General features: G+C 35.1%; 8 protein-coding genes and 3 non-coding genes across 12 annotated transcripts; 8 read left to right on the top strand and 3 right to left on the bottom strand.

Annotated features, from left to right (window-relative positions):
- Positions 1-262: 262 nt before the first annotated feature.
- F36F2.8 (EB domain-containing protein) lies at positions 263-1,126 on the top strand. The gene is made up of 2 exons (NM_001026285.2): positions 263-748; positions 798-1,126. The coding sequence occupies exons 1-2, from the start codon at positions 731-733 to the stop codon at positions 1,083-1,085; spliced, it is 306 nt and encodes a 101-aa protein (NP_001021456.1). The 5' UTR covers positions 263-730; the 3' UTR covers positions 1,086-1,126.
- Positions 1,127-2,556: 1,430 nt separating this feature from the next.
- Positions 2,557-7,445, top strand: rbpl-1 (E3 ubiquitin-protein ligase RBBP6; the record flags this gene model as incomplete). 2 transcript variants are annotated; one of them, NM_001383544.3, is made up of 14 exons in its annotated part: positions 2,557-2,730; positions 2,779-2,888; positions 2,941-3,019; positions 3,067-3,146; positions 3,252-3,354; positions 3,669-3,815; positions 3,863-4,318; positions 4,408-4,619; positions 4,793-4,969; positions 5,027-5,362; positions 5,409-6,375; positions 6,496-6,921; positions 6,991-7,056; positions 7,102-7,445. In NM_001383544.3, the coding sequence occupies 14 exons, from the start codon at positions 2,584-2,586 to the stop codon at positions 7,180-7,182; spliced, it is 3,387 nt and encodes a 1,128-aa protein (NP_001370024.1). The 2 variants fall into 2 exon arrangements, with proteins under 2 accessions (NP_001370024.1, NP_001032976.1); NM_001037887.4 differs by lacking the exons at positions 3,669-3,815; positions 3,863-4,318; positions 4,408-4,619; ... (1 more) ...; positions 5,027-5,362; positions 5,409-6,375 and having other exon boundaries at positions 2,584-2,730; positions 7,102-7,182.
- A 288-nt stretch (positions 7,446-7,733) lies between these two features.
- On the top strand, positions 7,734-11,929 carry fcp-1 (RNA polymerase II subunit A C-terminal domain phosphatase; the record flags this gene model as incomplete). The annotated part of the gene is made up of 9 exons (NM_060022.5): positions 7,734-7,931; positions 7,977-8,153; positions 8,505-8,633; positions 9,105-9,347; positions 9,763-10,050; positions 10,140-10,327; positions 10,372-10,843; positions 10,888-11,016; positions 11,285-11,929. 9 exons carry the CDS (start codon positions 7,734-7,736, stop codon positions 11,438-11,440), a joined length of 1,980 nt encoding a protein of 659 aa, NP_492423.2. The 3' UTR covers positions 11,441-11,929.
- 21ur-12977 lies at positions 7,897-7,917 on the bottom strand. The gene has a single exon (NR_050346.1).
- Positions 11,925-11,945, top strand: 21ur-14332. Its single transcript, NR_050345.1, has one exon.
- Positions 11,946-12,478: 533 nt separating this feature from the next.
- On the top strand, positions 12,479-14,531 carry syx-7 (t-SNARE coiled-coil homology domain-containing protein). The gene is made up of 6 exons (NM_060021.9): positions 12,479-12,578; positions 12,635-12,714; positions 12,762-12,839; positions 13,522-13,812; positions 13,956-14,051; positions 14,207-14,531. Exons 1-6 carry the CDS (start codon positions 12,503-12,505, stop codon positions 14,330-14,332), a joined length of 747 nt encoding a protein of 248 aa, NP_492422.2. The 5' UTR covers positions 12,479-12,502; the 3' UTR covers positions 14,333-14,531.
- Positions 14,388-14,597, bottom strand: F36F2.11. The gene has a single exon (NR_050344.1). It is a non-coding gene; the product is annotated as an Unclassified non-coding RNA F36F2.11 (non-coding RNA).
- A 102-nt stretch (positions 14,598-14,699) lies between these two features.
- Positions 14,700-16,345, top strand: F36F2.7 (uncharacterized protein). Its single transcript, NM_001026284.3, has 4 exons — positions 14,700-14,945; positions 15,371-15,546; positions 15,785-15,863; positions 15,915-16,345. Exons 1-4 carry the CDS (start codon positions 14,862-14,864, stop codon positions 15,984-15,986), a joined length of 411 nt encoding a protein of 136 aa, NP_001021455.1. The 5' UTR covers positions 14,700-14,861; the 3' UTR covers positions 15,987-16,345.
- Positions 16,346-16,866: 521 nt separating this feature from the next.
- On the top strand, positions 16,867-17,912 carry F32H2.6 (Beta-ketoacyl synthase-like N-terminal domain-containing protein). Its single transcript, NM_060020.2, has 3 exons — positions 16,867-16,942; positions 17,150-17,391; positions 17,579-17,912. The coding sequence occupies exons 1-3, from the start codon at positions 16,878-16,880 to the stop codon at positions 17,833-17,835; spliced, it is 564 nt and encodes a 187-aa protein (NP_492421.1). The 5' UTR covers positions 16,867-16,877; the 3' UTR covers positions 17,836-17,912.
- On the bottom strand, positions 17,838-22,440 carry tba-6 (Tubulin alpha chain). The gene is made up of 9 exons (NM_060018.5): positions 22,371-22,440; positions 21,506-21,728; positions 21,341-21,462; positions 20,873-21,186; positions 18,860-18,974; positions 18,446-18,705; positions 18,294-18,392; positions 18,149-18,246; positions 17,838-18,051 (listed from the first exon to the last, which is right to left on the bottom strand). Exons 1-9 carry the CDS (start codon positions 22,389-22,391, stop codon positions 17,909-17,911), a joined length of 1,395 nt encoding a protein of 464 aa, NP_492419.2. The 5' UTR covers positions 22,392-22,440; the 3' UTR covers positions 17,838-17,908.
- Positions 19,169-20,870, top strand: F32H2.7 (Coiled-coil domain-containing protein). The gene is made up of 8 exons (NM_060019.9): positions 19,169-19,209; positions 19,253-19,314; positions 19,359-19,566; positions 19,608-19,752; positions 19,799-20,264; positions 20,387-20,651; positions 20,702-20,743; positions 20,790-20,870. The coding sequence occupies exons 2-8, from the start codon at positions 19,257-19,259 to the stop codon at positions 20,815-20,817; spliced, it is 1,212 nt and encodes a 403-aa protein (NP_492420.2). The 5' UTR covers positions 19,169-19,209; positions 19,253-19,256; the 3' UTR covers positions 20,818-20,870.
- Positions 22,441-22,650: the final 210 nt, after the last annotated feature.

The raw sequence follows: 22,650 nt of genomic DNA, 5'->3' as shown, positions 1-22,650 counted from the left end.
ATCTCAACATTATCTGTGCCTGCTGCTCACCACATTATTTATTGGGCTCTTGGCTCGGCGGCATCTCGATGAAAAACAGATGGTTTGAAAGCCAATAAATAAGACTTTGCCACAACATTAAAACTCTAATGGTTAGCATATGGGATCGTGTTGCGAGTTTAGATATATTAAAAGAGAAAAAAGCTGAAGTAATTTATTATGATATCGGGTCATATCAACACCAACTACAAACAAATCTGTTGAGTACATTAGAAATTGGCGCAAAAATGTGCAGAACAGCCATAATGTGAGCCAAAATGATTTTTTAAAGTCTTACTCTGATATTTCGTTTTTGCACGATAGTGGTAATTAATTTTTAATTTTATTTGTTTGAAAATGGATAACTCTTGTAAGAAAGGGGATCATAGAATTTAATATTTTCATTAAACTTTAGAGTGAACATTTTTGAAATTTCAGAATTCTTAGAAAAAAATTGAAATTATTCACATGAACAACCCGTCACCAATACGTTACACATCGCTGCTTAAACCCACGTATTAACATGTTCTAATGTCTACCGGAAACCCATAGACACCCAAAATCGACAAATAATATATACGTTGGCTCTCCCTTTTTCACTATTTTGTTCGATTGTTCCAATTGATGCAATTAGGTTTTGAGTCACCAGTGAAAAACACCACGCCGTAAATACGGTGAAATTCTTTTTTAATTTTCTAGAAATTCGACTACAATGAATTTTCTGGCATTGGTGAGCTTTTTAAAAAAAATTTTGAATATTAAAAGTATTAATTTTTTAGATTATTATTCTCATTCTTCCGATTTCAATATTATCAACTCAACATCGAACATGTCGAAGATCATTTCAATGTCTAACAAATGAAGTATGTCATCATGGTTATTGTCAATCATTTGATGACAATCGTTGTATAACATCTCAATTCTGCCCTCGAAACTTCAAATGTATCAATGGAAACTGTGAAAAGCATAATGGATCTAGTCATTTCTTATTTGGATCAGCAATGTATTGTTTCACAAGTATGCAATGTCCATTTAGGATGTACTGCTCACGTGGTCATTGTGTTTGATTTTCAATTTGGGAAATGAAAATAAATGGTTTTCTGTTGAATATTTGAGTATTCTGTATAGAATCTAAAGGATGATATTATGATCAAGAAAAAAATAAGAAATTTTTTTTTCAATAATTTATAGATCCAGCGATCTCCGGTGTTCGATTTGTGTACAAGAGGAGTTGAGATAATGGGGATTTAGTTTTAAAATATTCAAAATGGTTCAAATCTCTGAAAAACTGCAAAATAAAAACAAAATAACCTGAAAGCGTACAATAGGTAATAGGTAGACAGGTACGCGTGTGGATGGGAAGGCATAAAATTGGTGAATACCTCTAAAACGTGCCTGACTACCATTGACGCCCTGGTTGGATTTTTTGATGCAAGTGTTCTCTTCTATTTTGTTTTTTGCTTTGTGTATTTATTTTCTGTTTGTAATAACTTTTTATACAAAGAATTTATTACAAAAGACAAATGATGTTATGAAAAGTAGAAACAATTTCCAATTGAACAATGCGTATCAATTGGACAAAATCTGTTATTGTGCCTACTGTCAGAATACATTTGAAACCTCCTTCAATTTCGAAGTTGAACTTCAAAACTGAGTTCGTAAAACTATCAGAAGCAACGAGATTGAAAATTACCAAATTACCAAAAAAGCTACCTAATAGTAAGTCTAGACTTAAGTTTCTTTTCATCCGATGGGGAATCATGATTCCCCATTCGAATAATTCTTGCCATTATATTCGAAGTTCTTATTTTCAAGAAGAAATTGTAAATATTTAATTATTGATTGGTTCATTACGTTTGGTTCATTTGGTTTTCAGGAAACCCCCGTAGTTTTCAGAAGTAAATTTAAAATTCGAAATCATTCTAAATTCTCCAAGTTTTTATTTACCGAGGTAATTCTTTGAATTCACAATAAATGCAACAATGAATGTTTTTTTATTAATTCTCTGCTTGTTTGTTTTTATCGATCCGGTGTACCCAGTCACTTCAAACACACCGCTGTGTTTGTATGTTTTTTGTCTATTTCTTTGCATGTGACTAGATGCTGTGTCTATTCGTCTCTTCTTCTCTGACCTGGTGCATATTTCCTTTTCGTTGTTGCTTAGATGTTGTATGCACAGTATTTTATAGGAAATTTATGTATCTTCTCCAATTTTTCTTTGATTTTCTCTATCTTCTCCCCAAACTCTCAGGTTTGGTCAGCTGAACTCATTGGATAAGTTGTTTACACCATTCTGTGCATTTGTGCGTGACGGTGCGTCAGTGGCGTGTTTGCGTATATTCGTCATTTCGTGGACAATTCGAAAAAACTCGTTCATCTTTTTCGAATTTCACAGCACGTTTTTCTATTTTAATACGTTTATTTTCTTCCGAATAAGCTTCAAAATTGTTTTGTATCTTTGGATAACGTTATTTCCTCCTAAATTAGCGATTTGGAGCCCCATAACCTTCTAACGATGTATATAATTAATTTTTTCAGAAAAAGTTTCGGAACGAGGGTTTTTAAATGTCGTCAATTCACTACAAGTTCCGTGCGGAACTTGATTACAAGACACTGCAGTTTGACGGACTGCATATTCGTGGCGAGCAACTTGTCCGCGAAATTTGTGCCAAGGAGAATCTCAAATTGGAACTCTTCGAGTTGCAGCTTCAGGTAATTTATTTATTATTTATTAATCTATTTATAATTTTTTGTTTTTAGAATGCTCACACAAAAAAGACATACAGCGACGATGAGCTGATCCCGAGAAATTCGTCTATAATAGTTCAACGATTCCCTCGGAAGGACGCCGCAAAAGTACAGAAAGTCCAGTAAGTTTATTGTTTGAGAGCGTAAAAGTCAAATAAAATAATCAATTTTAAGAGCTGGAGTGAATTCTGGTATGGTTAATCAGTTGGATGCTACTTCTTCATTTCTTGATCCAAGTTCTCATATTTCATCGGTATGTAAATGATTAATAATGCTGTCAAATAGTTTGTTTCTTTCCAGGCAGAATTTGAAAACATGGACGAAGCAGAACGTCTCAATCATATCAGAGACCAGTCGACAAGAGCATACGATCAATCAAAGTAAGATTATCTTTCCCTCTATTTTTGCACTGAAAACATTAGTTTTTATTGAAAAACCTACTTTGATCTAATAGTAAGAACTATTTTAATTTCAACCAGTTTCAGCTTTCGTCGCCGTCAGCCAGGCATTATGACAGGACCACCTCCACCAACATATACATGTAATCGTTGTAGTCAACCAGGACATTGGTACAAAAACTGCCCGATGGTAATGCCTAAACCGGCTTCACTTTTCACAACCCCTCTTCTTTTTTGTACCTCCTCAGGGAGCTCTTCTTTCATCTATATGAGCTATATCTTGCTCGTTTGTATCCAATATTGTGTGTGTGCGTTGAACGAAGATAAAACACCCATTTTTGTAGTTCTTGGGACTTTTCTAATAATGTTTCTATTGGTTTTCGATGTTTTTTTTAGATTCGTAATCAATTTGCAGACCGATTTCGTCAAAGAGCGTGCAATCATCAGTAGCCGCCGCCTCGCAATAGTAGTTTGAAATTTCAGCAAAAGTGTTCAATTTTTCAGCTCAACACAAAACGTACCACTGGTATACCATCTCAAGAGTTGATGGAAACAACGGTAGATGATCCGGACGCAATGATGCATCCAAGCGGAAAGTATGTCATACCGATAATGCACTGGAAAGCTCGCCAAGAAACGCTAGCAAGAAAGGTTTGAAATAGCGAAATTCGAGTTTTAGTCTTAACAAAATGTTCCAGAACGAAGACGGATCGTCATCCCCTGCTCAAACTAGTCGAAAAGTTCCTCCAGAATTGCTTTGTCCGATTTGCCAATCACTTTTCAAAGAAGCAATTGTCACATCCTGTTGTGGAAATTCATATTGTGCAGATTGTATTGAGGCTAGGATATTGGACCCGGATAATCAGAAATGTCCAGGAGCTGATTGCGGAAAAGACATCTCCATTACAAGCATAATTCCCAATAAAACTCTTCGTGACGCGGCAGCCGCTTGGCTCAGTGCAACTGGTCCTGGAGCACCGACAACGCCTCAAATTGTTCCGGAGCCGGAACAAATCCGGATTCGAATCGGACTAAAAGCTCCGTCTAGTTCACAATCACAGATAACTCCTTCTGGAATCTCACCAGGAAGTACTTTAGTACAACAGCAAACGACGTTAACATCAGTCAGTTCAGGGACATCACTTAGTGCTCAGGTAATTAGAATTTCCGTAGAATTTCAATCTGAACTTAATTTAATTCGTGGAAGAAATCAATTAATATCTTTGATAAAACGATTTTGCAGCCTTCCAATGTGAATCCGTCAATTCCTGGCATCCCATTGGCTTCACAAGTTCCATCGATGGTTCAGGATGTCAGCCTCCCTCCTCCTCAACTCCGCCAAGAGCTTCCTCCGGGTATTCCCGGTCTTCCACAATTTGGACTTCCTCCACCGGGGGTTCCAGGTCTTTCAGCGACCGTGCTACCACAGCATCAATCAATGCCTCTCAACTATGGGTTAGTTTTTTAGCTAATTTTTTGTTAAAGGGAAAGCTGACGTGCCAACTATAATTCCTTTTTTGTACACTATTTACATTCTATTTCCTTTTGAAAATAAAACAAACGGTCGCAAAATGACGTAAAATTGAAACTGTGAACGTTTATCGCAGATCGTATTAAACTCTTTTTAGGATGCCATTGTTTTCTGCCGGTTTCCCACCAGCCGTCTCATCAGTTCCTCGTCCATCTGCCATTTCCGATGAATGGAATGCATTCCTTCAAAATAAAGATAGAAATAGCAGCAGAAGGGATCACAAAGATCGGACGAGACGAAAGGATCGACATGATTCTAGAAGTCGTCGGAGACGGTAAGAATTCAGATTTTAGAGCATAATCTCACCGCGTGATTGTGGAAAATATTACAGAGACAGCTCATCATCGTCTAGCATGTCATCGTCCTCATCTGATGAAGATGAACGTCGTCGTAAGCGTCGTGAAAAGGAGTCATCCAAGAAACGGCGAAGTGTTGAAAAAGAACGTCCAAGACGCGCGGATGAGCATCGAAGAGATAGAGATAGAGACCGTGAGCGTGATCGTGATCGTAGCCACAGAGACGTTAGAAGCAGCGGAAGAAGCAAGGATATAAAAGCGTCTTCATCACATCGTAGAGATCGTGACGACGCTAGAAGAAAGGATAGAAGGCGTGATGATGTAAGGAAAAAAGAAAGGCGAGAGAAAAGAGAGGAAGAAGATGATGATCAGTAAGTTGAATTTAAAGTTTCCTCCTTTCTACATGAAAATTTTCAGAAAAACCAAGGATGCTGAGTCGAAGGACGAAGATGAGATCGACATCGACGGTATCATTGCTGAATATGGTAACGTCCAGGCACAAGACACAGATGGAGATGCACAAGTTGCTGATGAGAATGCACAGAACGATGAAGATTCAACTTCTCCGAAAGAAGAGAGCGTGTCTCCAAAACCTGATGAAACTCACGAGGAAGATGCTGACGAGGAACCAGTTGACGAAGAAATGGACACAGAAGTAGTTGTACGTGACAAGTCAATTGATCCCGTATATCAAGCAATGGAGACGAGTGAAGCTGAAGTGGCGGAGACAAAAGAGGAATCAGTACCAGTTGAGGAAGATGAGGAACCTGAAAATCACGATGAAGATGTGGAAGATCACAAAAAAGAGAAAGAATCACAATCGTCTACTATTAATACAGCAGATGAAGATGACGAAAGTTCCAAGAAAATGAAGAAACACAAAAAAAGTAAAAAGAACAAGAAACATCATCGGAAAGAGGAAGACGGTGATGAGGATGAGGAACGAAAACGGAAGAAGCACAAGAAGCACAAAAAAGAGAAAAAGTCAAAGAAGGAGAAGAGAGATGAGGATGAGGATGATCTTGATACCGAAAAGAAAGAAAAAAAGAAGGAAAGAAAGTATCAGGATGATAAAGATGAGGATTCTAATAGAAAAGAGCCAAGATCTCTAGATGATGAGGACAAAGTGGAGTTGGACAAAAATTTTGCTGACAAAAAAGAAAAGAAGAAAGGAAAATGGAATGAGGATGAAGAGGACATCTTCGAGGATAGAAAAGAGGAGCTTCCTAAGGAATCCGATCGGAGAGACAGGAAAGACCGTAGACATGATGATGAGGATGATCGTAAGGAACGTCGGCATGAAAGAGATTCTCAAAAAATTGATGAGCAAGATAGAAAGAAAGAGAGAAAGCGAGATCGAGAGACCGAGGCATATGACAGTGATGTAAGTTTTGGTTTATTCTTATTTTTAGATTAGTTGTTTTAATTGTTGATTGTTTTGAGGAAAAATTTAGCAATCAGAAATCATCTTCCGGGTTTAGGAAAAATGAACAAATTTTTATAGAAATTGCAGGCCCCCAAGACAAAGGTGAAGCGTGAAGACAAGAAGCGTGACGATCGGAAAGATTATGAACGGGACAGGGAACGCAGGAAGGATGACTATGAAAAGGAGAAGAGTAAAAGAAAGGAGAGTGATCGGGATAATGAAAAAGAGAAACAACGCGAGAAGGAAGTGGAAAAGGAACACGAGAAGGATCGCAAAGAGAAGCGGAAAATCGTTGAGAAAGAGTCTGAGAAACCACGAAAATCGGTTCATGAGCGTATGCAGAAAGCTGACTCATCCACTTCTTCAAGCTCTAGAACTACTACTGCTCCATCACTTGAACGAAAACCTGTCTCGTTTACTGTTGCTTCGAGCAAACCAACGACAAACATCAGAGTTCGTCAATACTCGTCCTCATCATCAACCAAGGAACAAGAAGATGAAGAAGTACGTTTTATTCACAAATATTTCACTAAAATTCAATTAATCAAAAAATATATAATTTAAAAATTTTAGCGGTCGAAGCGGGATCGCCGGAAGAAGGACGAAACTGACGTGGAGAGCATTGGGGAAAAGGAGAAGGTAATTTTTGTTGTTTTTGAAGAATTTTAATCTTAGATATTTCAGAAATCTTCGTCTCGAAAAGTTCCAAAGGAGAGTGTAGATGTCAAACACAAGAGTACCAAGATTAAATTTGATCTTTTGTAATCATTTTTGTATCTATATTTGAGTTATTAATTATGTTCCATCCTATTATTCGTTTTTCTCATATTCCCCCCTATTTTTCTAGTTCTTCTTAGAGGGAACCACATCTACTGTGACTTTGATTCTCTTTTTTCACCATTATTTTTTTTTTCTAAAAACGCTTCCATTTTTATTCATTTTTCGTCCCATCTGTGGAATTATTCTGTTTTTTTTTCACTTTTCTTGTTCCTGTTGGAATAAAAATTCCGTTTTATTTTTACTCTATTTTTACCTTTTTTCTTATTTTTATCCCAAAATTTCTCGGTCCTGAATTTGCCGCAAATAATATCAGAATGGCTAATTTTACAGATTCGATTTCAAAAAAAGCGCCGAAATTAACCTTTTGGTAATAAAATCGAAAATTGAAAAAAAAGTTTTGGAGAGAATGCGTACATATGTATTTTAGATGATGAACACAAAATTGTTGAAAAATTTTACTTTTAAATAACATTTAATAATTCAATAACAGTCGAATTTGATATCTTAATTGAAAAGATATAAATATTCTTTTCCAGATGGATATTAAATTTGAAGGAAACGATGCCGAGTGCACAGCTGGCCTGAAAAAGGCCAGTGAAGGAAGTTTTGTATTGAAAGATCACGTTCTGATAGAATTCAAAATCAACGGAAAAGTGGCGGGAAAGATAAAGACACCATGTGAGGGTGTAGTTACTTTTGGAAAAGGTCTTAAACCAGGAATCGTATTGAATAAGGTAAATTGAAATTATTTATTCAATTGAAACTGTTTTCATTTTCAGGGTCAAGTGATTGCTACAGTATCCGAATGTACTCATGCAATTGTTATCAAAGATATGTGTGCAACATGTGGTAAAGATCTACGTGAAAAGGGAGGACGAGCCGGTCAGAGAAAGGAACAATCAACGGCTAATGTATCTATGATTCATCATGTTCCAGAACTTATTGTGTCGGATACGGTTAGCATCATTTTTATTACCCGGATGCGGCGATTTTTTCAATAAAAATACGGTAACCGGTCTCGCAAAACGTTGTGCGCCTTTAAATAGCTAATGCAGAATTTTCATCGTTTTTCGAAAGTTAATTAAAACTTTAAAATAAAGCAAGTTTAAACTATTTTTAAGTAAAGTATACGATTTTGAGAAAAATAGAAAACTTCATGAAAATCCCATAATATTACAGTTCTTTTTAAAGACGAACATATTTTTGCATTTATCAAAAATTGTCGTGTTGAGACCGTGAACCGCATTTTTGGCTCAAAAATTCGCCTACTAGGCAAATAATATTTCGATAAAAAACTTTTTTTTCAGCTAGCAAAAGAGATTGGATCAGCCGATGAAAACAATCTGATCACCAATAGAAAACTCGTATTGCTTGTTGATTTGGATCAGACAATTATTCACACTTCCGACAAACCAATGACTGTGGATACTGAAAATGTAAGAATCAATAGTTTTGACGAAAAAAAAGTTTTTTTTCAGTTTTTCTCAGAGAAAACTGAAAAATTGAAAAAAAATGTTCCGAAAATTAGCAAAAAATTAAAACACAAATTTAACGAATTTTGGTCGTGTCGATGAAAACAAATAATTTCAAACAACCATATAATTTTCTTCTAGAAAAAAAATGGCCAAAATGTAAAGCCATTTTTCGAAAAAAAAAACACTTTTCAGAAAATTAATAAAGATTTCAAAAAAAATTTCTCATCGAGCTTCTATGTAAATGATAAAGTTAGAAAAGCATAATTTTCTTATCGTAATAAGAAAAATCGACAAAAACTTTAAATTATTTTCCGAGAAACCTTTTTTCTAATTTAATTTTGGTACAAAAAAATTGTGTTTTTTGATTTTCTAAAATTATCGAAAAATTGTCACTCTTGATAGGAATACTCATATATTTTCTATAAATTTCAGCACAAAGACATCACCAAATATAACCTTCACTCTCGTGTTTATACCACTAAACTCCGACCACATACAACAGAATTCTTGAATAAAATGTCAAATATGTATGAAATGCACATTGTTACCTATGGACAACGTCAATATGCTCATCGTATTGCTCAGATTCTTGATCCAGATGCTCGACTCTTTGAACAACGCATTTTGTCTCGAGATGAACTATTCTCGGCTCAACACAAGACCAATAATTTGAAGGTATAATTTTTAAAAATTAAAAATAAAAATAATTTCAAACTCCAATGGAGTTTGCCCAAAATTCGCAAAAATCACGAAAAAAGCGAAAAACTAAAAACTATAATTTTAAAGTCATTTAAAAGTTTTTTACAAATTCTTCGTTTTTTTGCTCTTTAATATAAAAAAACGGAAAGTACATTTTTTGTCAAAAAAAAACACCATTTTTTTTAAAGCGAAAAACAAGAAATCTTCAGCCCTGAAAACATGAAACTCGTAGAAAATATTAATCGATCAGAATTGTGATGAATGAAAAATGAGTTTTCATCAATTTTTCGACTGTTAATGAAAATTTCAAATTTTTAAAAAGTGTTACCATGAAATTTGGTTTTTTTTTAACATCATAGAATAAGTGTTAAACACAACAATTTTTATTCAGGCTCTATTCCCATGTGGCGACAATCTTGTAGTGATTATTGATGATCGATCAGATGTCTGGATGTATTCTGAAGCACTTATTCAAATCAAACCTTATCGATTCTTCAAAGAAGTCGGCGACATTAATGCTCCAAAAAACTCAAAAGAACAAATGCCAGTTCAAATTGAAGATGATGCTCATGAGGATAAGGTTCTTGAAGAAATTGAGCGAGTTTTAACGAATATTCATGATAAATATTATGAAAAGCACGATTTAAGAGGATCCGAGGAAGTGTTGCTTGATGTAAAGGTAAATTTTCATTTTAAATATTTAGTTATTGAATTATTATTCTAAGTTGAATATTTAAGTCTTTTGGACTTCTAGAAGTTGATTTTCAGGAAGTGATCAAAGAGGAACGACACAAAGTTCTTGATGGATGTGTCATTGTTTTTTCGGGAATCGTACCAATGGGTGAAAAGCTTGAAAGAACTGATATTTATCGTTTGTGTACTCAATTTGGAGCAGTTATTGTACCAGATGTGACTGATGATGTTACTCATGTTGTTGGAGCAAGATATGGAACACAGTTAGTTTTATCATTTTAGCATTTTAAAATTCTTTTATTTTCAGAAAAGTTTATCAAGCCAATCGTCTCAATAAGTTTGTGGTCACAGTTCAATGGGTATATGCTTGTGTCGAAAAGTGGCTTAAAGCAGATGAAAATCTGTTTCAACTAACAAAAGAAAGTACTCCTCCAGTTGGACGTCCACTTGGATCAAAGTATGTCAATGATTTGGCAAATATGGACACAATTGGGAAAGCCGCGTTAGCTGATATGAATAATGAAGTAGATGAAGCTCTATCGGATGATGAAGACGATGGAGACAATGAGGATGAGGATGATGATGGGAATGATGTTGGAGAAGATAAGGGAGATGAAAATTTAGAAGAGAAACAAGAGAAAAATGAAGAAGAAATGGATGATGTTGAGCAGAATGGATCTGTTGAGAATCAATCAGGAGATGCTTTGGAAAACGAGACAGATTCTACATCAAGGGGACAGAAAAGAAAGCATTGTCCTGAAATGGAGGACGAGGAAGAGGTAAGAAACTTGAAAATAATTTATTCCAATAATATTTATTTCAGGAATCAGATTCTGATAATGAGGATGACGATACCCCTATGTCGTACAAAGCACTTTTGTCAGATTCACGCAAAAAAGGTCGAATTGTTCCAGAAAACGAGGATGATGCAGTATTTGATGTTGATGATGAGGTAAAAAGGGCGGCAAGTATAAAAAATTGAAAATAAAACGGAAAGTTTTGAATTTATAGTGGCTAAAATTAATAGTAGTGAATTTTTTGAAAAAAGTTAAATTTTGGCTTCTTGAGCTTAAAAATATCAATCCAAATCGTTCCAGTGTCTAGAATTTATCGAAAAATACGACATTTTATCGATATTAAACAAAAATTCAAAGAAACACGTGAATCATTATTCCTGCTTGGGAGATCAAAAGTGTTTTGAAAAAAAAAGACTTTTACAGAAAGGCCACGCACCAGCTAATATAGATGAAGAAGAAGATGACGAAGACAATGAAGATGAGGAAGTACCGGAATCTGATGATGACGATGAGTTCGAGGATATGGCTGCATTGATCGAACGTCAGATTAGCGATGCAGTAGATGAAAAAGATCAATGAGTTTTCTGTGAAATCATCATGTGCTATTATTGTTTTCATTTCCTATTATTCTTTCAGTTGTTTCCCATCTTTTACATCTCATAATTATCACCCCCGTTCCCCATTTGATTCGATACTCAATGTTTTCTGTACTATTTACCTCCATTTAAATGGGAATAATCTGACAATTAATGTCGGCTGCTTGATCAGAGTGATTTTCATCAAATCAATCAAAACTTCACTAGAAGCCTGCATTTTTGTCATATATAAACGTTCACGGTTTGGAATATAGATTGCTTTTTATTCACTTATCTTTTGCCTTTTGATTGTAAATTCAAGAAAAGTCTGTCACTATGGAGTTATTCATCTTTCGATTGCTTACTTAAATACCTCTATTTTCATTTTATCGAATTAATTTTTTTTTCTAAATCGCGTCATTGTCTCATTTCTTCTCTCGTTTCACGTTGATCGTTATTATTTTTTTCTGAAAATGAATGAGATTCATTTCTATTTTTCTTGCTGACGCTTTCGCAATGCCGTTTGATTCGGAAGTATGATTTATTTTTTTCGAATTATAGGATTAATGTATAGTATTTGTTACGCGAGACCAAAAAAAGTTTCATGTAACAAATGTAGTACAATGTTTACATTTCCACAAAAATCAATAATTTACAATTTGTATACAATTCAATGTGGTCTTATATTACACAATCAATCGTTTCAACAACACGTTTTGCCGAACTGGATTTTTATCGATCTTTTACTATTTCCTTATTATTAAAAGTTATTAAAAGCTATATATTCGCAAAAAGTTTTGAAAAAAATTGGTAGAGTGATTAGCTATTGAAAAAACTTATTTCATTTCCTTTTAGTGACTAGTTTATTTACCATTGCAGTGAAAGTTTATGAAAAAAGTATTTACTTTTCTCTTTTGAAAAGAAATATTTTCTCGCATTTTTTGTCTATAGAGCATTTTTGCACACACGCGCACTAAGCGCCTTTTTTGTATGTATTTTCAGCGGTTTTTATCGATTTACTCATTGTCAAGAATCTTTTCAGTTTGAAGCCTATCTCAAAGCCAGAATGGATTTCAATCGAGATGCCGGCAATGAGACAGCCAGTCAGCTTCAACTCAATATTCAGAATTTAAATCAACAAGGTTTGCACGAAATTTTTTATTAAAAAAAACACGTTGTACACTAAATTTCGTTTCAGTTATTCAATTGGAATCCTTTATCACAAATCTATCAGATAGCAGTGAATCAGGACAAAGAGAACGGGAGCTTTTCAATCGCGTTAGTTATTACTCTCTATTAATTAATATTACATTAAAATATTTCAGAAAGCTCATAATGCTCAGGAACTCTCGAAGGAAACCAATGCCCTGCTGAAAAGATTAGTTGTGATGAGCAACTCTGATGTGAGTTTCAGTATAAATTTTTATATTAAACTTTGGTGAAGGCAAAATTTTTCAATGAATTTATATTTTAAAAAAATTATCCTAAGGTTTTAAAATTTTATAACATTCAAAAATAAATCATAAAATCACACGATTTTTGTTAAATAAAAAAAACTTAAAAAAATAATTTGAAATAATCTTATTATCAAAATATATAAACTGGCATGTGTAAAGTGGCTTATTTTTTATTTTGTTTTTTATTCAAGCTCCTCCCATTCCTGACCTTTCGTTAAAGTTTGTATTTATTAGTTCATTTTAAAAAAATGGGAGGAGCTTAAATAAAAAACAAAATAAAAAATAAGCCACGTTTCACATGACAGTTTATATATTTTGATAATAAGTGGCCTATTCAAGTAGTATCGGAAAATTAAAAAGTGTAGAAAATGACGTCACAACTATATTAAAATACATGTTTTTGTATGTATTTGATTACAGTTGTGGCGCCATTTGTCTACAATTTTCCGACTCTACTTGAATAACCTCATAAATCAATTTTTAAATCCGAAATTTAAATTTTCTGAAAATTGATTTCAAACTCATTTTGTATTGATATTCATATGAAAATAGGAAATACACGTTTGGGAGAGATGTCTTTGAAGGAATATTTTATTATAGTATTATCAACAACATTAAAATATTTCAGAAGAACTTACGAGGAGTCCGAGAGCGTCTTCAAAATGAGTATATCGGAGTGCTCAACCGCCTTCAAGCATCTCAACGAAAAGCTGCACAAACTGAAAAAGCTGGAATGGTTGCAGCAGAAATGGATGCTCAAGCGGCACGTGATGCTGCCGAATACGATATGTACGGAAATAATGGACGAAGTGGTGGACAGATGCAGATGACGGCACAGCAACAAGGAAATTTGCAAGATATGAAAGAACGACAAAATGCATTACAACAATTGGAACGAGATATTGGAGATGTTAATGCGGTAGGCTTTATTCAATTGAAGTTATAATGACCAATTTAAAAATTATTATTTTTTAATTTCTATTAATTTCATTAAAAGCGGTTAGAGGATGTGCCATACGAAAAATAACTCTTCAAGATTAAGTAACATTAATTAATTTTCAGATTTTCGCCGAACTCGCGAATATCGTACACGAACAAGGAGATATGGTGGATTCGATTGAGGCAAATGTGGAGCATGCACAGATTTACGTTGAACAGGTAAAAATTCGGAGAATCACAGAATTGTTCGAGAATGAAGCGATGAAAACGAAAATCTGCAAAAAAAACTTTAATTTATCTAAAAATATACACGTTTAGGTACTTTCAAAGTTGAAAAATAGTGGGTATTCCATTTTAATAAAAAATAAATTAAGGGTGCTCAAAATGTGCAACAAGCCGTCTACTACAATCAGAAAGCCCGTCAAAAGAAGCTTCTCCTTCTCTGTTTCTTTGTTATTCTTATCTTTATCATTGGATTAACCCTCTACCTGGCTAAGTAATAGGAGTGTCTCTGTTCTGTGAATATGCTTCCTGTCCTATATTTATTTGAAAAACATACTGAGAATCGAGCTTTTATTATAAGTCATGTGTTTGTATACAGTCTAACCTAAGTCTAAAATATGTTCAACTCCTCAATTGTACTAACTTCCCTCTCGTTGCTTTTTTTCGAATTTTTCTCAATAAAATGTATTGATTGAATATGACGTACTGCTTTGACGTTCTTTTCAGAGAAGAAGAATGATCGGGATCATTTGACCGATGAAATGATGATCGACCGGGAAAAAATGAAATAAAAAACTTATGCAAATCCGATCAGTGTGGCAAACACGGGTTCGGCTCTAAACACGTTTTTTCTCCTTTTCGGAAAAAACAGTGATTTCATTTTTTCAGCCAAACCTAACGGCCGATTGACGCACTTGTGAAATTCTGAATTCGCACTACCGCCGCTGCTGTATAAAACGAAAAGTTTTACGCAAATCTTCTCTTTTCTTTTACTCTCCAACTTACTGCAGAACATAGACCTTTAAAATGGCTGAAAGTATTATTGATTTTGTGCTCGTTGCTATTATTTTAGCCGCCTTAGCGGTAGCTACACTTATTTTATTGTTTATGGTGAGTTTTATGATATAATAAGTATAAAAAGCCAAGATTAATAAATACTTCGTTTTCTGAAAGTTGAATGCTAAAAAAGGCCGGGAAAGGGCTATTTGAAAACAGTGAAGCAGTGAGATGTGAGAGCTACAGTACTCCTTAAAGGCGCACATTCCTTTTCGAAGCTTTCATTTAAACATTTTCAATCGTGTCACCACAACCAGGTACAACCAGGTAACCAGGTACCGCAAAAAACAAAAAGAAAAAAACCGAAATACTGGCAGGCCTGTCATGAATGTCTAAGTTGAGTACTGTAGACTACGGTAGGGCCGCAACAGATTTATAGGTTCATGATCGGAAGCTTTGCACTGTTATGTTTGCTTTCACCAGCACATTTTAGCAGTTTCCAACAATATGCCATTCCAACCAACTTAACTTTTTTTCAGTATTCAACTCGAATGCGTAAACCATTTCAAAAATGTTTGGGTCGAAAATCGGGAAAAACGGAGGATATTGAAACTGGAATATCTCCAAAAAGATCAACAATTCGAGTAATCAAATCACTTCCAAATACTTCACTTCCTCCGACACCTACAGCTTACACAAAACCACCAGTTCGAAGGTTTGTTTAGAATTTATATATATTTTTTTTAATTCACTAAAAAGGTGTTTTCATGTTTTTACGAACGTTATCAGATGAAAATTCATTAATATGGAAAATTGAAACACTTGTTAATTTCTTCACTTTGAAAATTGCTATTGTTAAATTTTAACATGATCTGTATAATGGGAAGAAGCGTACTGAGATACTCAAACATTAATGGTTTGAAATGTTTGAAACTTCATAAATTAATTTTCAGAGTTCACACAAATCCCGTCGAAGTTGAAAGCCCTTCAAGACAATTCATGTTCATTTATCCAAAGAAACCTAACTATCAGGTAATCCCTAATTTTAAAATATTACTAATCATATGATCTACGTAATTTCAGTCAGAACAAGCTACTTTCCAAAGTGGTTCCACAAGAAGTTCATACTTACCAGAACGAAGGAGTTCGCAGTGATTAGTGAACGTTGAGGATAATCAATTCTAAAAAATTATGAGTAAACATTATTCACTTTCTATTTTTTTTTCTGTGAAATTAGAGATTAAAATTGTTGTATATTAGATTAAATGCGGGTTTTATAATTTGTGTAATGTTGTTATTTGTAATTTCAAGCATGCAAAGTTTGCGAATGCATGATCAGATTTTAACAAGAGCAAACTACTAACCAAAGTTGTAACTGATGGAAAATGTTTCTAAAACAATCCATTGTAATTCTTAATATTGATTCAATTTTAAATATATCTTTATATTTTATTATCTTACATGTTCTTTGCCGCCTTTATTGAATGAAAAATAAACAGTTTTCTATGAAAAAAGTTTAAATATTCAGACACTGATCCTCTTTCTTGATACAATTGATTAATGTCTTCTGGAAACTCACCTTTACCAATATATTCAGATTATTTTCCAGGGGCTAATATAATTTCTGAAAGTTAATGTTTTGGAAATAATTTTCATTATTAGCTAATTAAAGCGGATAAACCTTCCCAATCCACAAAAGCCCAATGATCGGTATCCATGATCCCTCAAACCCAAGGGAAATTGAAATGAGGAGATCGAGATACCTTTGACATCAGTTGATGAATAAGACGGATCTCGACGGTTTCCGTTATCTTTTACCATCTGTGCCGTGCAGTAATGCGCTCTTATATGAGTGCTTACGTAGCTGTCCGGTTATCTTCTTTTTCTTTTTCTCTTCTTCCATCTTCCCTCAACCTCTTCTTTTGCCACAAAGGATAGTCGTCTGGTTCATTTTCAAGATTTTCCAAATTTACCAGCTTCCACTCTGATTCCTTTATTGTTGAACTGTTGAGCAAAAGTAATTTCCAAATTCAGCTTTCGGATAACATGGATCCCAAACGTTGGTGGGAGAAGCAGGAAGATATCGTAATATCAAAAGATCAAATTCCAAGGTACTGTTTTAGACTTTTAGTTCAAAACGTATGTATTCCTTGTTCCCACAAACAAAGTCTAGATATGTTTTTTTCACTAGCTGTTTTGAGCTAGATGTCATCGGACTCATTCAGTTTTTGAATTTTTGATTGTTCGCAATCGTGAAACAATTCGAGGTCTCACATCTATTATACTTGAAAATTCTCAGATCTTTCGAATACTTTTAGATGCGATAATAAAGAAGTCAAAATGTTCGGTGGCATGCTTCTTGCCTGCGATGACGTGGTGACCGAAGATCAACTCAGTTGGGCTCCAGGATTTACAGATCTACCAAAAAAACGGGGAAAGAAAAAAGATTTGAACAAATTCGACGCTGGTATCCTTCCCGGTACTTCAAAACAAAATAATCCTATGGATCCACAAGTCCGACTACTTCTCGAAGCTTCTTGGGAGGCAATGGTTGATGCAGGTAACCATTTTCTCCCTCTCGTATTGTCTATCAATACTTGTAAATCAGGCGATTGGGTTACCTTATATCCTTTTCAAGGCAAATATTAATTTCCGCTGTTTTCCCCTGTGCGCTAATTTTTTTTTGAGATCAGGGCTAGAAAGAGGATGAAATTGCCAAGAAGATGTTTTACGTATCTAAATTTCAGGCATAAATCCCAGAGGCCTTCGTGGATCCCAAATAGGAGATTTTGATGAATGTGCAACTCCAGGAACATCTGGAACGCAAAAACAAAATCCCGTGACTGAAATGGGGTGCATAATGTCGGATACTGTGCCTTCTATGTTCTCTAACCGTATTTCATACACATTCGATTTGCAAGGACCATCTCATTCGGCCGACAAGATCAATTTTTCAACAAAAAAAAGGATGACAAAGCTTAGAAATCGGAATTCGATCGTCTAGAAAAATTTAAATAATTTCCTTTTATTAATTGAAAAATAAATGAATTTGGATGAAAATAAATTATTTTAAAGTGTTAATATCGGGACCCTGAGCTTCTTCCTCGATACGATTGATCGTCAATGTCATCTGGAAGCTCGTCTTCCCCAATCTCTTCGTAATCTTTTTCGAGAGCAGCCATATCCTCCCTGGCTTCTGAGAATTCGCCTTCTTCCATTCCTGAAGTTGTTTTTTTTTAAATTAAAAATCACAATTTTCAGATTAAAATAAAGAAACAATAGTTTTAATAACCATGCTTCCAGATCACCCAACGTACCTTCTCCAACATACCAGTGCACAAAAGCACGTTTTGCATACATCAAGTCAAATTTATGATCGAGCCGAGCCCATGCTTCGGCGATAGCAGTAGTATTACTGTAAAAAGATAGAAAAACTCAAACATTCAAAATGATGTTATTTACCTGATCATACAAACACTTCTTGTCTGTTTTCCCAAATCTCCACCCGGAACAACTGTTGGTGGTTGATAGTTGATGCCAACTTTGAAACCGGTTGGACACCTAAAACCAGAAGCTTATGCAAATTTCGAAGTATTTCGTGACAAAGAATCTACCATTCAACAAATTGAACTGTCCGTTTTGTCTTTACAGCTGCAATTGCTGAGTTGATATCTTTTGGTACAACATCACCACGATACAGCAGGCACACTGCCATATATTTTCCTCTTCTTGGATCACACTTGACCATTTGATACCCTGGTTCAAAGCATGCATGTGTCATATCAGAGACTGTATTCTGCTCATGAGAAGCACGTTCAGCAGATACAAGTGGAGCATATGTGACTAATGGGAAATGAATACGTGGATACGGAACCTGTTTAAAAGTTAAAAATAACAGATTCAGTTGGCCTATTGATTCAAAATCATACTATCTTAAAATTTTTTGAGCGCTCGATAAATTTTAATAAAAATCCTAAAATAAGAGCAATGTATATTTGACATTTGGATGGATATTTTCAAAAACTCACGAGATTTGTTTGGAACTCAGTTAGATCAACATTGAGAGCACCTTCGAAACGAAGAGAAGCTGTAATTGAGCTGATGATTTGAGCCACCAAACGATTCAAATTTGTGTAGGTTGGTCTGAAATTATTTTGATAAATATTAAGAACGATTATATAAAAATATCCCGTTAAATGCACCATACCATCAAATTATTTTTATTTAAAATATTCTTCGTGACATCTAGAAAATACTTTCCCGTGACACCCTAATCCAAAAATCAATGAAAAACAAAGTTTACGAAACCCTTAAAAAGTTCAGTTCTCAATCGTACCACCAAGTCGAATTGGTCTTCCGAAAACCGACATCTCTAGTGGTAATTTTGTTTTATTTTTCTTTTGTATTGATCACAATTACAGAAGAATGAATCCGAAAGAGCAAAGCAGTTATCTGTACGAGCAGTATGATGATGCTCTTGGAGGTATACTCGATTGTATTTTGACATTTCCTCATTCAAATTTACAGAGCAATTGAAGCCAATCACTTCACAATATGTGCTTCAAGATTTGAACAAGAATTCTTCAAAACAAAAAGCCCAAGTTGTGCAGAAAGTCGATTCGGAATATGTTCTCCGTGATCTTCGCAATCAAGCTGATCAGAATCAAAACTTTTCAAGAGACGCTCCGAACCGCCCGTTTCTCACTGGAACTCCGGTCAACGCCAAGGAGATTCGGTATGAAAAGTGTTTTAATAAACGTGAATATTTGAGTTTAGCTCTCAAATCGAATCATTGGACAATGCAATCGTCATTCCACAAATTATCAATGGAAAGGTGTTCTTCACAACTCATGGAGACGCAGATGCTCGTACTGCTGTTGAAGGAAGCGTTTCGAATCCGAATTTGAATGAGACCAATGTGGTTAGCCCAAATTTTTCTAGAATAGTTTAACAACTTTCTTTTTCAGGGAGCTTCAAAGCCAGAGGGAGTTGATCTCAGTAAAATGAAGTTCACTTTTGCCCAGCTGGTTGCTCTTCTTGGACCTTCCACTTGTCAGCGTCTTGAGAGAGAGTTTGTCAAGAAAAACCGCCTTTCTGATGCCGAAATGTCGCAACTTCGTACAGCTCGTGAATCTATTTCCGAGCTCAATCTTGCTACCGGACGCTCCACCGACACTCTCCGTACCGCCCAAAGCGTCGAGCCGAATCTTTTGAGCATTCGCACTGCCAACTCACTTGAGCCAAACCTTTTGAGCGTTTACTCGGCCCGTAGTCCTGGAGTTTTTACTAAGAAGGAAGGAATGCTGACTGCTCAATCTCCTGAGCCAAATCTTCTGAGTGTTCGCACAGCCAACTCGTTGGAGCCGAATCTTTTGAGCGTGAAACCGGCAAAGGAATTGACAACAATCAGTAACTTGAAAGCTCAGTCTCCAGGTAAGGAAAAGCATTGAGTGATGTTTAATGTGAAGATGAAACCAAAAGAACAACTTTATCAAAGTATTTTTTTTTAATCAAAACACATTTTGCTACATCGCCTATAATGTCAAAATTTTCAGGACTGCTGACTGCTCAAAGCGCTGAACCAAACCTTCTGTCAACCCGTACCGCCCGTTCCTCATCTAACACTTCTCTTATTGACACTGAATCGAAGGATGTTCAGACTTGCATTGAGATCCAATCCCCAACAACTGGAGTATTGACGGCTCAAAGTATTGCAACTCCATCCGGAAGTTGTCAATCTGTGTTTACTGCTAAGGAAATTGAATCGATTCGTTCGTCGCAGGATGTTCTCACTGCTGTCGAGATTTTGACGGATATGAGGCGAGAATTGTATTAACTATGAAATCTTAATTGACGCTATTATATTTCAGCAGATCGTCTCAGGATGTTCGTACCGCTCTCGAGATTTCCGAGTGAGTTTTTAAAAGCTATTGTTGTTCTTGTAATACTATTTTTCAGCAACTCTGGAACTCAAATGTCAATCTAACTTGTAATTCATCGAGCACCAAGAAAACTATTGAATAAAATGTTTGTGATTGTACCTTGCTAGATCCAAATTTCTTCTGCAAATGTCGTAAATTGCCTCGTTATCAACCATAAAAGTACAATCAGAGTGCTCTAGTGTTGTATGTGTCATTAGAATTGAGTTATATGGTTCTACCATTGATGTAGATACTTGTGGAGCTGGATATATAGCAAATTCTAGCTTTGGCTTCTTTCCGTATTCCGTTGATAATCTTTCCATCAAAAGTGATAGAAAACCAGATCCAGTTCCTCCTCCAAATGAATGAAATATTACAAATCCTTGAAGTCCATTGCAGTTCTCTGCAAGACGCTTAACACGGTCCATGACTACCTGGAAGTTCAAAATATTTTTGTTTTCAATCTTATACACGTGGCCTAAGTTTGTCCAAAGTTTTCCCACTTCTTACACAAGTTGAATATATGCCATCCAACGTTGTTCAAGAAGTAGACGACCTCTTCCGAGTATACACTTAATGTTAACTTACATCAATCATTTCTCTTCCAATTGTATATCTTCCTCTTGCATAACAATTAGCTGCATCTTCTTTTCCAGACAAAAGCTGTTCCGGATGGAAAAGACTTCGGTATGTTCCAGTGCGAACTTCGTCTGAATAGTGAACCCTTTTTCTAACCTTTTTCTGAAAACATACCAACGACAGTTGGTTCCAAATCGACAAAAAGGCAACGTGGAACGTGTTTCCCACCAGCGGTCTCTGCGAAGAAAGTGTTAATTGTCTCAGTTTCTTCATCATAAGTGTCATCTTCAACATGGTAACCATCGGGCTGTATTCCGTGTTCCAGACAAAACAGTTCCCAACACGCATTTCCAATCTGAACTCCTGCTTGACCCACGTGGATTGATATTACTTCGCGCTGTAAATTCGAAATGGATAGAAAACCTAATTATACATCAAAATCTTAAATTTCCCATTACAATCCACATAATTTTTATGCACTGTTGCATCAATTTGACATTCTGCAAACACGGCCTTACAAAAAGTCTTGCCAAATGTCGAGCAAGATTTCGTTGAGGTGGCGCCTAATAGTTAGCTTGTAAGCCAAAGTTTGAACTAAAGTCTTTGAGAATTTTTTTTGTGTCGTTTACAACTTGAGTAAAACCTTGACAAGTTGTGGATCAAACTTAGACTAAACTTGTGCGCAACCTAAACCATTTATGTCCAAATTTTGACCGACTTTTTAAAAGGCGGTTGAAAAGAACATTCCGAAAAGTTTTTAAATCACAATTATTTTAATTTTATTTCAATTTGTTTTATTATTAACGCTTTTAAGGAGACTTGAAGGAAGTTTTAAATGAGTATACTTTATAAATTTTTATACTTAAAAAAGTGTTTCTATATAGTTTCAAAGGGTTTCAAAAGTATGAACTCTAACTTCCATCTAATAACAGAAAAAATTTGAAATGAAACAAATTAGTGCATTTTCCACTACTATATTTTCAACATGAACTCAATATGAATAAGAAAAATGTAAATGTGAATAAAAATAATAACTTACACTTCCTTTGTATTGTGGCATTGTTCGTGTTCACAACAAGTACCCAACACAGAACAAAAATATATAAAGTGGACAAAAAGGAGAGGCACCTGGGCCAAATCCTGCCTTGACAACAAGGCGGAGTCACCATGAGGATGAAACATTAATGTGCACTTTGAAGAGACAAATGTGTATTGTGGACGAACCATTGTCATGGTGAATACCACCAAAAAGGAGTCAGGACGAAAACGAGAACGATGACAATTTGTAGTAGTAGTCAATATCTTTTTATTACGAATTT

This window comes from Caenorhabditis elegans, chromosome I (genome assembly GCF_000002985.6).
Source record: "Caenorhabditis elegans chromosome I".
In the NCBI taxonomy this organism is placed as follows: Eukaryota; Metazoa; Nematoda; class Chromadorea; order Rhabditida; family Rhabditidae; genus Caenorhabditis; species Caenorhabditis elegans.
Note: the sequence above shows the minus strand (reverse complement) of the source record. Positions and strands in the feature narration are given on the sequence as shown.

Bases quoted from the DNA above. Each gene is read 5' to 3' on its own strand.
- syx-7 (NM_060021.9), top strand. From the start codon at position 12,503: ATGGATTTCAATCGAGATGCCGGCAATGAGACAGCCAGTCAGCTTCAA. The intron at 12,579-12,634 runs GTTTGCACGAAA...ATTTCGTTTCAG, and splicing joins TCAGAATTTAAATCAACAAG to TTATTCAATTGGAATCCTTT. The intron at 14,052-14,206 runs GTAAAAATTCGG...AAATAAATTAAG, and splicing joins CACAGATTTACGTTGAACAG to GGTGCTCAAAATGTGCAACA.
- F36F2.7 (NM_001026284.3), top strand. From the start codon at position 14,862: ATGGCTGAAAGTATTATTGATTTTGTGCTCGTTGCTATTATTTTAGCC. The intron at 14,946-15,370 runs GTGAGTTTTATG...ACTTTTTTTCAG, and splicing joins CACTTATTTTATTGTTTATG to TATTCAACTCGAATGCGTAA. The intron at 15,864-15,914 runs GTAATCCCTAAT...ACGTAATTTCAG, and splicing joins CAAAGAAACCTAACTATCAG to TCAGAACAAGCTACTTTCCA.
- F32H2.6 (NM_060020.2), top strand. From the start codon at position 16,878: ATGGATCCCAAACGTTGGTGGGAGAAGCAGGAAGATATCGTAATATCA. The intron at 16,943-17,149 runs GTACTGTTTTAG...GAATACTTTTAG, and splicing joins TCAAAAGATCAAATTCCAAG to ATGCGATAATAAAGAAGTCA. The intron at 17,392-17,578 runs GTAACCATTTTC...TCTAAATTTCAG, and splicing joins GGAGGCAATGGTTGATGCAG to GCATAAATCCCAGAGGCCTT.
- F32H2.7 (NM_060019.9), top strand. From the start codon at position 19,257: ATGAATCCGAAAGAGCAAAGCAGTTATCTGTACGAGCAGTATGATGAT. The intron at 19,567-19,607 runs GTATGAAAAGTG...ATTTGAGTTTAG, and splicing joins GTCAACGCCAAGGAGATTCG to CTCTCAAATCGAATCATTGG. The intron at 19,753-19,798 runs GTTAGCCCAAAT...TTTCTTTTTCAG, and splicing joins ATTTGAATGAGACCAATGTG to GGAGCTTCAAAGCCAGAGGG.
- tba-6 (NM_060018.5), bottom strand. From the start codon at position 22,391: ATGCCACAATACAAAGGAAGT. The intron at 21,729-22,370 runs GTAAGTTATTAT...TCGAATTTACAG, and splicing joins TGCCACAATACAAAGGAAGT to CGCGAAGTAATATCAATCCA. The intron at 18,052-18,148 runs GTACGTTGGGTG...AAACAACTTCAG, and splicing joins GCACTGGTATGTTGGAGAAG to GAATGGAAGAAGGCGAATTC.